General features: G+C 43.5%; 1 protein-coding gene across 1 annotated transcript; it reads right to left on the bottom strand.

Moving 5' to 3' along the window:
• Positions 1-3,963: 3,963 nt before the first annotated feature.
• cdk20 (cyclin-dependent kinase 20) lies at positions 3,964-10,599 on the bottom strand. Its single transcript, XM_036533969.1, has 8 exons — positions 10,237-10,599; positions 8,762-8,875; positions 8,354-8,542; positions 7,971-8,092; positions 7,514-7,576; positions 5,945-6,068; positions 5,100-5,255; positions 3,964-4,840 (listed from the first exon to the last, which is right to left on the bottom strand). Exons 1-8 carry the CDS (start codon positions 10,309-10,311, stop codon positions 4,649-4,651), a joined length of 1,035 nt encoding a protein of 344 aa, XP_036389862.1. The 5' UTR covers positions 10,312-10,599; the 3' UTR covers positions 3,964-4,648.
• Between the last annotated feature and the right edge of the window lie 2,496 nt (positions 10,600-13,095).

The raw sequence follows: 13,095 nt of genomic DNA, 5'->3' as shown, positions 1-13,095 counted from the left end.
ACGCACATACACACACATGCATGCACACACACACACGCACATGCAGAGGAGAAAGGTGCTTAAACAAAGCCAATAAAAATGCAAAAAAGGCGCTCTCACTAGGGCTGACCCCACAGTTGAGCTGAGAACAGTAATGCAAATTGTGACAAATGCTGTAATCATGGCAAGCGATAGCGGCCAGGCCAAGCCCGGGTGCAGACAGAGCCCGGACTGTGCCAATAATTTGTTAAGCAAAGTGCCTCCACCTTTCCTCCTCATCTGTACATTTACAGTTTTCAGGGAAATTAGGGACTGAGAGGGAGGCAGGATTCCGTATGCGTCCCACCGCTGTTGGGTAACCGATAAATGGCATCCTCTTAGGAACTTCATGCACAATCGATTCATTTGGTCATTTAAATGTTGTGATGGTGTTTTTTTTTTCCCCTTAATTTTTTTTCCTTAATGCAATTTTACAGGCCTATAACCATGCAAATATACATGCAAATACTTACAAAGTCAACACACACTGGACACGGGTGTTAAAACTGGGCCTGACAAGTGTTCTGTATTTCAGTACAGTTGGTAAGCCTGGTTGAGCAATATAGGGTTTAACAACAGTATAAACCACCTACATGACTCCACAACCTTTTAAGTTATCCAAGTACTTACAGTATTTAGTAACAAGGCATTCAGAGATTGGTCTTTGCAGAAAGTGCCCTGTACACCTGTGCCAGTTCCCCAAAATGTGATGGACAGGATCAGACAACTGTAAAAGTAACAGCACAACAGAACAGGTAGCACATTTTATATCAGTCAGTGGGGCTTTGGGGTTGTCATGGTGGTGCAACGTGGTAAAAAAAAAAAAAAAAAAACTTCACAATATACAGTGATTTTAATAGTGATAATAACAATCACAGAGGTATTAATAGTAACTGGGGCAACTAAATCTGTCAGTCTTTGCATGTGTAAAGATAAGAGTTATGTGCTTCCTTCTTTTGAACAATGTATTGATAATGGAATGGAGGATTTGAGTCCAAAATGGAGGAGAGAGAGTAAGTGGATGACTGTCGCTGCCTGTCCCCACAGAGGAGGAGAGTGAGGGGGGCAGAGAGGAGAGCAGAGCAGGCTGAGTATACAGTTGGGTCTGTGAGGAGAGTGCGAAGGCGAGGGACGTGGCTGCTCAGCTCTGATAAGGAGTTATCAAAACGAAAGGAGGGAGACAGCAGGGCTGACACTGACATTGAGCATAAACACGGGAACAGAAACACCCTGCTCCACGCACAGACACACACACACACACACACACACACACACACACACACACACACACACACTCACTCACTCACTCACTCACTCACTCACTCACTCACAGACACACACACACACACACACACTCATTCACTCACTCACAGACAGACACACACACACACACACACACACACACACACACAGACACACACACACACACACTCACTCACAAACACACACACACACAGACACACACACACACTCACAAACACACACACACACACACACACACACACTCACTCACTTACTCACTCACTCACTCACTCACTCACTCACAGACACACACACACACACACACACACACACACACACTCATTCACTCACTCACTCACTCACAGACACACACACACACACACACACACTCACTCACAGACACATACACATGCACACACATACACTTACATTCATATACACACACACACACACATTCATACACAGCCACATACACACATATGCACACACAAACACACAAATACACACAAGAACACACAGTCTAATCATTACCAGCCCACACTGAAACACTGCACATTACCAACATGAAAACTGTGGTGCAGAAGGCCCCACACACGCACGTCAACTCCCGCCAATACGGAGGATAATGTCAGCATGCACACACTGGGACAGATACTCTATGACACAAGCTGATGCACTGTACAATGTGACTCCATACACACCATCACAGTCAGACCAAACTGAAACTGAAAGACACAAAATGAGAAAGGGCACTGACACAAAAGACAGAGAAATGACTCCAGCCATGGGTGCACAGGAATGCATGATCTCAGACCCGACATCTTAGAACAAACAGGTTCATCCCCCAGCTGGCTCATGCTTTAGCATTTCATACAGCATCGTGCTGTGTCAGAGATGCAAATGAGCTAACTCAGATATCATTACACCACAGGCACAGTCAGAGAAAGCCGGCTCCTGGTACACATAGGAGCAGACCTCTGGGCTGTCTTGATGCAGAGACAGTATAGGATGAACACCAGCAAACAAGACTTCTAAAATGGGGGTGGGGGGCTATGATATATATGTTTTATTGAAAAATAATGGCTGAGGGAGGAGCAGATCTGTCAGTCAGAACTGTTCTTTAACTTTTGAGCCAATCAGACCACCACAGGGCCACTAGGCCTCAGTGGAAGTCTTCCTCAGATTGTCATGCTGAACGGAGTTCAACCTTTTTTCAGAGTTTCTACCATCTCCACTAGCTTAAATCACACATTTTGGACAGTAACCGGTTCCCAACCTGCTTGCCCTTAAGTTCCATCTGAACAAGACCTCAGAGACAATCAACAATACATGCTTAGTTACAGCAATAAAGAGATCAGGAACATATTTCACACACCAAAAAATGGCTAGGATGTCCATGCCAACAGCTTCCACGTAAACTAAACTGCCACAAACACTCGAAGGCATGTATTATTCACTGCACACCTGCCGCACTGTTATATGAACATGGGAGATGAAATAACATTTTCCTTTGAATATTATTACTGATTATTACCCAGGTTCCGCTGTACCACAGGCTGTGTGAATGGAGGCACAGAGGAATGAGAAAGGGAAAGGTAGAGAAACAGAGTAACTTTTACTCAGTTGAGCAGGAAGAGACAGATGGTCCACAGAGTTGGATGCGAGTCTGAGGCTCTGGGCCTCCAGTTCCCCAGAAAGAGGCTTCTGTGAAAGCCTTATCTTCACTGCACACTGTCTGCTGAGCCATTCTGAGATGCCCAAATACACCCTCTGAACTCTGCCCAGTCTTACTCTCTCTCTCTCTCTGTCACTTCATCCTGCCTAGCCATCTACTTCATCTCTGTTTCACCTCTTCCTCTCACAGCCCAACTTTCTGAGTGAATGAGAATGAGGAGGGGATGCAAAACTCTAACCCTTTCTGCAGCTGGATAACAGCTTCTATCTCCAAGATTCATGCAGTGCCATCTACACTACTGCACATGGTACATGGTACACTATTGCACTGCTACAGAGTAACTGGCACACCATCCCCAGCTACCTCTGGCCAGACTGCAGACTCTCGGAGGAGTCTCCTCCAGGAATCCCTATGAGGATGATCCTGGTCACAGTAGTGATGCTGTAACGGGACTCGAGTTCTAATCTGGCGTTTTGGTTATACTGCCCTCAATTTCATCGTCATTTGGAGGAAACAATTAATCTGACAGATTGCTGAGACCTTTCCCACGATGTGCAGTTTTAAGTTTGCATCATTAGTTTAATAAGGAAAAAGCCGGTGAGGTGTCAGCCTCATCAGTGAACATGGCACAGCGTTGCCCAGGTGCTGTTCTCGGTGCATGTGTGTGTGCATGCGTGTGCATGTGTGTGTATGTGTGGGAACAAGCGTACGTGCTATGCCTGTGCACCCCCAGGCTCTCGAACAGCTGACGTGATTTCTACAGAGGAAAGGTTTCACAAGCTTTAAATAAGAGGATCTACAACCTCAAAGCCACAACCCCCACAGGTACAGCAGCGCGGAAACAAGGCAGAGCTTCTGAGTAAGTCTATATTATAGTCTTTTACTAGAAATGAAGACCCTTTACAGTCATTGCAGACAGACATTACAGCTGTCAATTACGGAACAACAAATTAAGTTCAATGAAACTGACAAAAGAGCGTTTTTTTTTTATTTTTTTTTATTTACTGTTACAACCGATTCTGCTCCCACACCCTTAACAGACAGGCACACCCTTATAAGGCCATTTTGTGCCTACTCAGTGAAGCAGTTTGCTTCCATAGGCCTTGAATGAAAACACAAACACAGAGACCCTATCCATCTCTGAAGCTCCCAGCTCCCACGTGCTACTCAGCCAGCTTATCAGTGTGCAGTAAGTTTCCCAAGGAAAAACAGTTATCTGCTCAGGGATGCAAAGACCACAGTAATCCAGGGATCAGAGCGGAGGCGATTACAGATATAACATAAGAATCAACCAATGCTGTTTTATTGAAATATCCAGGGATAGCCAGCTCTGTTCTTGGAAAGCCATACTGTCGCTGGCTTTACTGTTCTCTGCACACTACTGCATAGTTCATTTATATCCTTAAACGTATCTGGATTAAACATTCAGATCAGATCATTAAATTATATAAGATACAGCAGAAACAAATCTGTAACTCCTGCCCTTCACTGCAGTGGACCATGCCAGTACAGTTTAAACCTAAGAGAAAATACAGTCATCAGTTATACACACAGCAATGCTGATAATACCAAATTTCAATATTTAGGTGGAAAATTATGTCATCACCTCAAATACTACGAAATAATTAAATAAAATGTTGGGCTATGATGTGTTTCCACACTCAAATACAAGACTAGAAAAAACACATGCTGTTGGGACGGATGTACATGCAGTCAGAAACACCCCCATGCATGCCCTTGGATTAGTCCAGGATCCACCAAACTCTCATGGAGGGGCCGGTCCACAGAGAATTCATAGGGGGGCTGTAGGCGCTGGTGAGAGCGTTTCCCTCCTCGCTGTGGAATGGGGAGCTCCGAGTGGTGGGCAGGAAGCGGATCTGTGAAGAAATATGGGTGGAGCAGAGCCTGGGAGGAGAAAGACAGAAGAGAGAAGACGACAATGGATTTGTCTTTCTCTTTCCAAATCACTTTGTTTGCAAAGATACTACTTTTAGGGAGTACTTGGTCAAGGTACTTTAGCATACACCTGCATGACCCAAATATTCATTAGGCATTTACCTACAGAGCAGTCAACAACTCAGTACCCCATTCCAAGCACTAAGGACAGAGCCTTGTTCATATAAAAAAAATATGGATAAAACCCAGTAACCCTTTGACTTCTGACCTGGCTGGCAGAGATTCGCTGCTTGGAGGGATAGACGAGGAACTTCTTCAGCAGATCCACCGCCTGGGCCGAGGTGTCCGGCACAATCTCCTCCAGGGGGATGGGGGGGTTCTCCTTGAAGGTGATCTTGTTGTAATCTGGCAGCTCCGTAATCTCCTGTGACATGGAGAGAAAGGAAGGAAGGAAGGGGAGTCACCCTGTTTCTCAATCCCATTATATTCCAACGAAAACCTCAATTGGCTAAACACGCACAGCCACAGGCTGCCTAATCACTATCAGCCACTTAATATCTCAGACAGCACCAGCAGGTCTAGCCGCCATGTCCCATCATGCCTCTGTGTTCCCTATGTGGACTTCCGTATGTCCTCTGTGTCCAATCATACCCATACCACCTGGCACTGCACATCAAAATACCGAGTATTTACACTGTGTTTCATGTCCAAGTATACCCTGTGCAAGTATAGCGAAACAAAAAACCTCAGTGTCTTCTGAAAGAAAATTAATTATCTGTGAACAACGTTAATCTTAAAAGGACTGCACACAGCAGATTCATGTACAACATTTCAATATTTTTAAGTAGAAAAAAATGAAAATATTTAAAATATCTGTGTCACATCATTCAATTTGTTCCTATGCGATTGAGTATAGTTTGAATATGGAGAGCACTGTATATCTAAATGCACTCACACCACATTATCCACACATACCTATGCAGCTTCTTATGTACTCCTATGAGAGGCAACTAGCGCACTGATGTGTCTGTAGGTCTTGGTTGTGTGTGTCTGTCAGGTCGCCCACCTGCAGCAGAAATGCACTGGCTGTGTGTCGCTGACAGGTGAACTCACCGGCCACACTTGCTGGTTGGGTGTGCCGAGGACCCTCAGCACGCAACACAACTGCTCAATGTCATTCTCCCCAGGGAAAAGGGGGGAATTATTCAACAGCTCCCCGAAAATGCAACCCACCGCCCTGCGAACACAGCAAAGCAATTGGGCCAATTAAAAAAGATAAAAACACAAATAGAGAGAAAAGATATTTCAAATATATGATCAGTAAGCTGTGGATAGCAGACACTTTCAGATAAAGGAATGAGTCACTGGTCTTCTGCTGTGTCTGCGCTGAAGCGTAAAACAGCGTAAGAGGTGCCACAGCGCCACCTGCTGTGCAGTCAATTAAAACAGAGAACGCCCTCTTTAATTAACCAGCGCAACAAAAATGTTTTTACCAAGAAACACTAGGTACACAAGGTTAGTAAGCTTAACTGGCACACGCTGCCTGTGTGCTGCCTCAGGAGTGGTCAGGATCGAGAGCAGACAGGGCAGCTATCACAGACTAAGCACAGGAGATTACTGCAATGAGCGAGACGACGCCAGAGCCAAGAGAGATAAAATCCTCAACAGTTTGCCCACACGGGATTCCACCAGACAAAACAACGAAGGGAAGACTGAAGAGAAAATTAAATCAAACCCAAGCCCCACAGTTGAGGAAAACATTCAGATGTCTGTGGCTTCCTGCCCATCTGCCGCTCGCTCACGCCAGGTGACTGCGCGTTACCTGGAAATCTTTCAGGCATGCTCGTCTTGCGAGAAATTCAGGGCGGGACACCTGCAGCAGGCAGCCTGCATACTGCCTGCATACTGCTTTTAGACGCAGGGTCAGCTGTGCTGCTGTGCGTAAGTTTGAGCATTTGTGATTCTTGTTCAGTTTCTGCTGCCTACCATTTCATGGCATCCATAGAAATGATGGCACAAGTCAGAATGCCATGTAGCAAGTACCATTCAACTATGATGCTGCTGGGAGTCCATACGGCTGGCTAAGGTGTTTTTGCTGCAAAAGGTAACTGATGTTGGCGATGTGAGGTCACATCTAAGATAAATGAAAGTACTGTAGCTAACTGTTGCTTTTGAGAAATATGGGATTTCTCAGCAAGATGAAGCATGGCAAAGTGTTTCCCTCAGAGTTTAGTCTTAACTTCATAGTCGTATGCATTAGCGCTGCTTAATACTGTAAGTAAAACATTTATTTTATATTTTGCCTACAACTTTATATTTTATCTACAATTATTGTTACAGCTCATATTATTAGTATTATCTAGCTGTTTCATATCTCATATGGCTGTGTGTCAGGCCTGCTTCACTCATCCAGCCTTACTTTAATACTAATGGTGAAAACCATGCCCGTAAATGAGATAAGTATGCATGGCCTATCAGGTCTATCACAGGCAGGAGACTTGCCTGTTACAAAATGTGCATTTGCCGTGGCAATTATATCATGCTGAATAGGTGCAGATGATCATGAAAAAAACAGTTAATGGCTGCGAGTCCCAATTAAGAGGAGAATGAGTCTCCCTTGTTGAACCTATAAGCGCCTTGTAATAGAGTGGCTTAAGAAGAGAAACGTACAGCAGTACATACCAGAGATCAACGCCTTCATCATATTTCCGCGCACCATACAGAAGCTCTGGTGCCCGATACCACCTGTAAAAAAAGGTAAAAAAAAAACAGCATACGCTGACTAACTTACATTCAAAAACATGTTTCACTTCTTGCATTTGTCCTCAAGACTCCAAAGCAAAGTAATTTAAAATCTGTATTTTTAAAAATTTTGGATTTTTTAAACCTACAGCTTGATCAACTGCTCCCCTACAATTCCATGAACTGAAGCCGTTTGGTCTCTGGTTGTATTACATGAGTCACCATAACTGCAAAGTTGGCCTTTCAAAAATTACTTGGATTTTTAAGTGATATCTCTTGTGCTTTTTTCTCATCATCTGTATACAAAGGGTTAAAACTGAAGAAAAAAAAAAACCCTGCTGATCAGTCAGTGTCCACGAGCCCTACAGAACACCCTTGAACCCGTATGTTTGTGTACCTGGTAGCCACCTGGTGACTATAGAGCCGGTCACCCTCATTGGAGAACAGTCTGGCAAGGCCGAAGTCAGCAATCTTCAGGTGGCCAGTGGAGCTGATGAGAAGGTTTGCTGGTTTCAGATCCTACAGAGGCACAGACAGCACTCCTACCGTCAAACTTCAAAAGGCACCCGTATTTACTTCACAACACTCCAACATTTTTGACATGACCATCTGTAGCCTGAAGATAGTGTGTGAAATACAGAGAGGGGACAGCCCATCTCAGCTTTCTGGAGAAAATAAAAACACAGAGAAAGAACACTGCGGGAAGGGGACGCACAGCGACAGGGATACGCATGCAGTGATAAAGGCAGGCACACGCAGCTGCACGCCGGCCAGTCTCACCCGGTGCATGATGGAGTTCTCATGACAGAAGGCCACGCCCTTCAGCAGCATCATCATGTAACCTTTGACCTGGGACTCGGTGAGGGGCCGCTGGGAGTTGCGGATGACCTCGGACAGGTCGGACAGCATGTACTCAAACACCAGCACAAAGCCCGTCCCGTGAGGGAACACATTCTTCAGCTTTACCACCTGAGAGACATAAGGAGACAGCAAGTTCACACTAACAAATAAAAAAGGAACAATGCAGAAGTCAATATAAAAGGACAGCAATGCATGTGTTGCATGTTTGGCACATACTGTTAAACTCTACTGAAATATCCAAGGCTATTTCAGGGAGGGCCTGACCTGGCTAATTTCCCTCTGCATACAGCTATGGTGAAACGCTGAATGGTTCAGGCAAAGACTCACATATTGATTGTCTTCAATCTCCTGCAAAGCCTTGATCTCTCTTAAGGCTTGGTTTGGGATGCCATCTTCCAGCTTTCTAAGAGCTACCTTTTTCAATGCCACAGTCTCACCTGTCTGTGAAAAAGAAAACCACATACATTACAATCAATCATTTTGACCACCTGCTAATCTTTAATATTGCAAATAAGTTTTTTGGTTGTGTTCTTTTTTACAACAAATACATACATGTGGCACTAATCTAATATACTAACTTTTTGTTTAAATATAATACTTAAAACACTGAACCAAATCTCAGCTTTTTCACTATGTTGAATGGAACACAGGGAAAAAGCAATTGGTGAATTCTGCATTTACCACCAAAGACAGATTATGGAACATCTTTGCCATCGATTACCCATAACAACAGACCTTCACTTTTTTGTACTTCAAGGTTAATCACCGCCACCCACTAGCTAAATCCACTGTTACATTTTTATCATGGTACTATTCTATGTATTCTAATTTCATCTTTATTTTTATCTTATTTTTATTAATATTTTTAATTTCTATCGTATTTTACATTAATTATGGCATTCTATGTTCATTCCATGTAAAGCACTGGGTGCATGCAATATCTTTATCGTAAAGCACTTTGAGCTACATTTCTTGAATGAAAGGTGCTATACAAATAGAGTGTTATTATTATTATTATTATTGTACTCGTATAACAGGGAGTAGCGCCCCAGCCCTCGCTTTTCATTCTGCAGGTGGGCAATGCAAAAGTACACTTCACCGAGTCTGTGATATCCCACGAGTGCTGCCAAAAAACTTTCCTTTACATGAGGATTAGAACGGCATGGTAGAGTAGCAAGCACGGTGGCGGAGAAATGCTGTACCTACAAAACATTTATCTTTAATGATACTGCTATGCGAAATCCACTTTATTACTTAAAACTCAACGCACATTTTCAGTGTTTAGCCAGTGGTGGGGAAATGCGTGACTTCTCTCACATGACTTTACGCATCTTATTTGTCAGCATACTATCGACATGATTAAACGCTCCGAAAACTGACTAATGCGGTGTTTACCGGCATTTGTGGCCATTGTGCAAGGCGCGGAGCGAAAATGATAAAAGCGGGGGTAAGTACGTTTTGTCTTCTATTATTTATCCAGCCACGACTCTTGCGCACGGCTCATTCATCGTACCAAAACATCTAGCGTGCGATCTACCTGCTATCACACGACAGGCAACAATAGCAAGTTAGCAAACCAGCTTCTCATCCAGACAGTGAACATTACTGACGTTGACTTAGACTACCTAGCTAACGTTAAATTAACTGTAGAGCGACCGAGAGTAACGTTATCTCGGTTGCGAACTCGAAACAAGGTAGTTAGCGAGCTATATAAAGCTAAAGTTGCTAGACAGCTAACAAGACTAGCTACATCGTAACCAGCTAGCCAGCTGACCAGTGTATTTAATGTTACACATCATTACCTCGATATGTTTCGCTTTGAAAACAATGCCATGAGCCCCTTCTCCGATTCTACCCAATATGCTGTATTGATCCATCACCGGGTGCGCATACAGACAGCTTTGTATGCAGCTAGCGCTTAGCTACTGACAGTGAGCTCTCAAGCTAATCCTCCCAAGACTGAGCTGATATCGCAAAGCTCGGCTTGAAACAGCTACATATTATACTTAAAAGGCGCCCATTACAAAGTGCTTCTTCAAGCGCAAACTTTGCTCATAACGCAATAACTAGAAAGCAACATTTGCAAACTGCAGGACTCTGTTGCTATAGTTACAGCACGCTTACAGCAACCACCAGGCTAAGTTAACTCTCTCTACATGGCTCTGGCTAGCACACAAGAAAAGCACTGTGGACGCATGCGCGCGTCTGACGTCGCGATCTGTACTGCTGCGTCTCAAAACACCAAAAACGGTGCGCACATGGACCAGCGTCTGAAATTGCGTATGGGGGGGGCGAGAGGGAACCAAGACTGTGAGCGAAGTAAATTATCAAGTTCATTTAGCATGAAATATTGGACCTCTAAGAGTATTTCTCAACTCGAATTTTACTTTAGCGAGGACAAGTCAGATTGCGCTGTGTGTGTAAAATAACAGGGAGCTTCCCTGCAGCAGTGTTCGTAGTCCTTGGTTTTAGCGACATTCTCTTTCCACCACATGTGCTGTACGCCTTTTAAGGACAATCCCCAGTGCGCGAGTAGATGATCGTTGGTTGTGCTGACCGTGAGTCTCTAGTCCGATTCTTTTTTCCGAGACATGATTGCGATATAGGTCTTCGGGACACCCAATTTATTGCGCTGCGTCAAAGGAGGAAAAGTTGCCTGTTGTCAGAGTTGTCATCTGCCTTTCAGCATCCTCAGCAGCGACATGTGGCAGTGTTGCAGAAGTTAGTGGTCGGCAAACTCAGGTTGCAGGCTCAAATTCCCAGCGGAGACATCGCTGTTATACTCTTCCTTTATTAAATACCCAGCTGTGTAAATGGATGAGCGAAGATGTGGTTATGCAAGTAGCTAAGGGAATCTGCGAAGCAAGCGAAGTGTGCACGTTTCAAATTCAGAACACTATTGAATTTGCACTCCTTCGGCTTCTGTGCCCTCAGTAGCACTCGGTGACCACTGGTGACTAGTTAGTCAAATCTTTCTACACTTAATTGCATGTTGATTTATAAACAGGTAACCAACTGGCTTGCAAATTCTTCCATTTTAAGATATCATTCTTGAAGCAGACTCCCAACAACTGACATGAAAGCAAGGGTAAAGTTTTGCCATTTTGATACCAGTCATTTCCCCAAATCTATCTGCTAGGGGTAAACCACCATAACCTTTTGATCTCTTCCACATTGCAAGCAATTACACTTATCAAATTGTTGTTGGTGGTGTATTCTAAAAGATGTGGATGGCTGAGAACCATCCATTACTGAACTTTATTTTTTTTAACCGAGGAGGGTAAGGGAACCAGACAAGCATAAATATGGTCTTGTTTTGGGAGACAACTGGATCACCTCCCCTCGTAAGGGTAACTCAGCATAGGGAAGGAGATTCATCCGCCTCACTCCTTTGCCTCAACATCAGAACCTGGACAGTGATGATTTGCACATGTTTATTTGCAATTTTTTTTTTTTTAACTTCGAAATCACTACGACCTTAAGATTTCATTGTGAAAAATATGTAACAAACTTTGCCTAATTGATGACCATTTTAAGCACTCTCCATTGCGAAACACAGGAGCATCCTGCAAGGAAGTTCAAGATTATGGTCAGTAGGACAGAGAATACAACTGACGAACGGCAAGCATGAGCGCCTACACCGCTGACTGCGCTGGTAGGGGAAAAAGAAAAGTTCAGCAATGACGCAGTATTCCTCTATACTCATATTAAAGTTAAGTTGGCAGTGACGTTCAGCCACTTCCCTGCTCCGTTAGCTACACATTCATACGCCACTTTCAACAGTTATGGGGGGAAAAAAAAAGCACAGCAAACTCACTCAAAGATGGCTGTTTTTTTATTATTCCATAGTAGTATTCGTAAATGATATTTTGAATGTATCCTAAAACCAGATAACACATTAACATACTAATTTTCACACTACAAAATGCTCATTACATCTGATGACATCACTGCCAACTTATCTTGAGTACAAGTATAAACCAAGTTGACACTTGAAGACTGACGATCTGCAAAAACACTGACTATTGATGGTAGAGAGACAGGACACAATTATAGCACAGCACAGGAATAACAAGAACCTATATTAATGCCTTTTATACACCCTACAGTCGATGAGCAAAGTTAGGGTGCTGCTATCAAAATACACTGTCAAAACTCATGTTCCCAATCTTCAGTTTTGAATAATCCAGACAATGACTGGGTGTTGAGAGGACTGACACTTTCAAATTACAGGTTTACTTGCCACAGGATTTTTCATATATTGATTTTCCCCCCAATGGTGACAGGCTACCTGAAGATAAAACCAAAGTTAAAAATCCTGTATCCACAGAATTGAAAGCAGTTTAATTCCTGAATGTCTCATCATCTTTGACAACAGACAATATGAGATGGTATTTACACTGTCCACAATGAAATGGAAAATAGTTTGGGAGTTAGCCATGTATGCAGTTCTGTGTGATCTGATCCAAAAGACCCATCGATCACCGTTCTTCAGCATGATACTGTACCTGCATTAGACCATTTATAAATCTGACGCTGAACAAAACTGTCCAATTTCACGAGTTTTAAACTGCATTCTCTTAATGTCCTCTACTTACTAAAATAGTGAGGGAAAGAAAACAGGGTCCAATTTACAAAATGAAAGATAACTGAGCAGGGAG

Source organism: Megalops cyprinoides, chromosome 7, assembly GCF_013368585.1.
Source record: "Megalops cyprinoides isolate fMegCyp1 chromosome 7, fMegCyp1.pri, whole genome shotgun sequence".
In the NCBI taxonomy this organism is placed as follows: Eukaryota; Metazoa; Chordata; class Actinopteri; order Elopiformes; family Megalopidae; genus Megalops; species Megalops cyprinoides.
The sequence above is the reverse complement of the archived record's forward strand: the minus strand, read 5'-3'. Positions and strand labels throughout refer to the sequence as shown.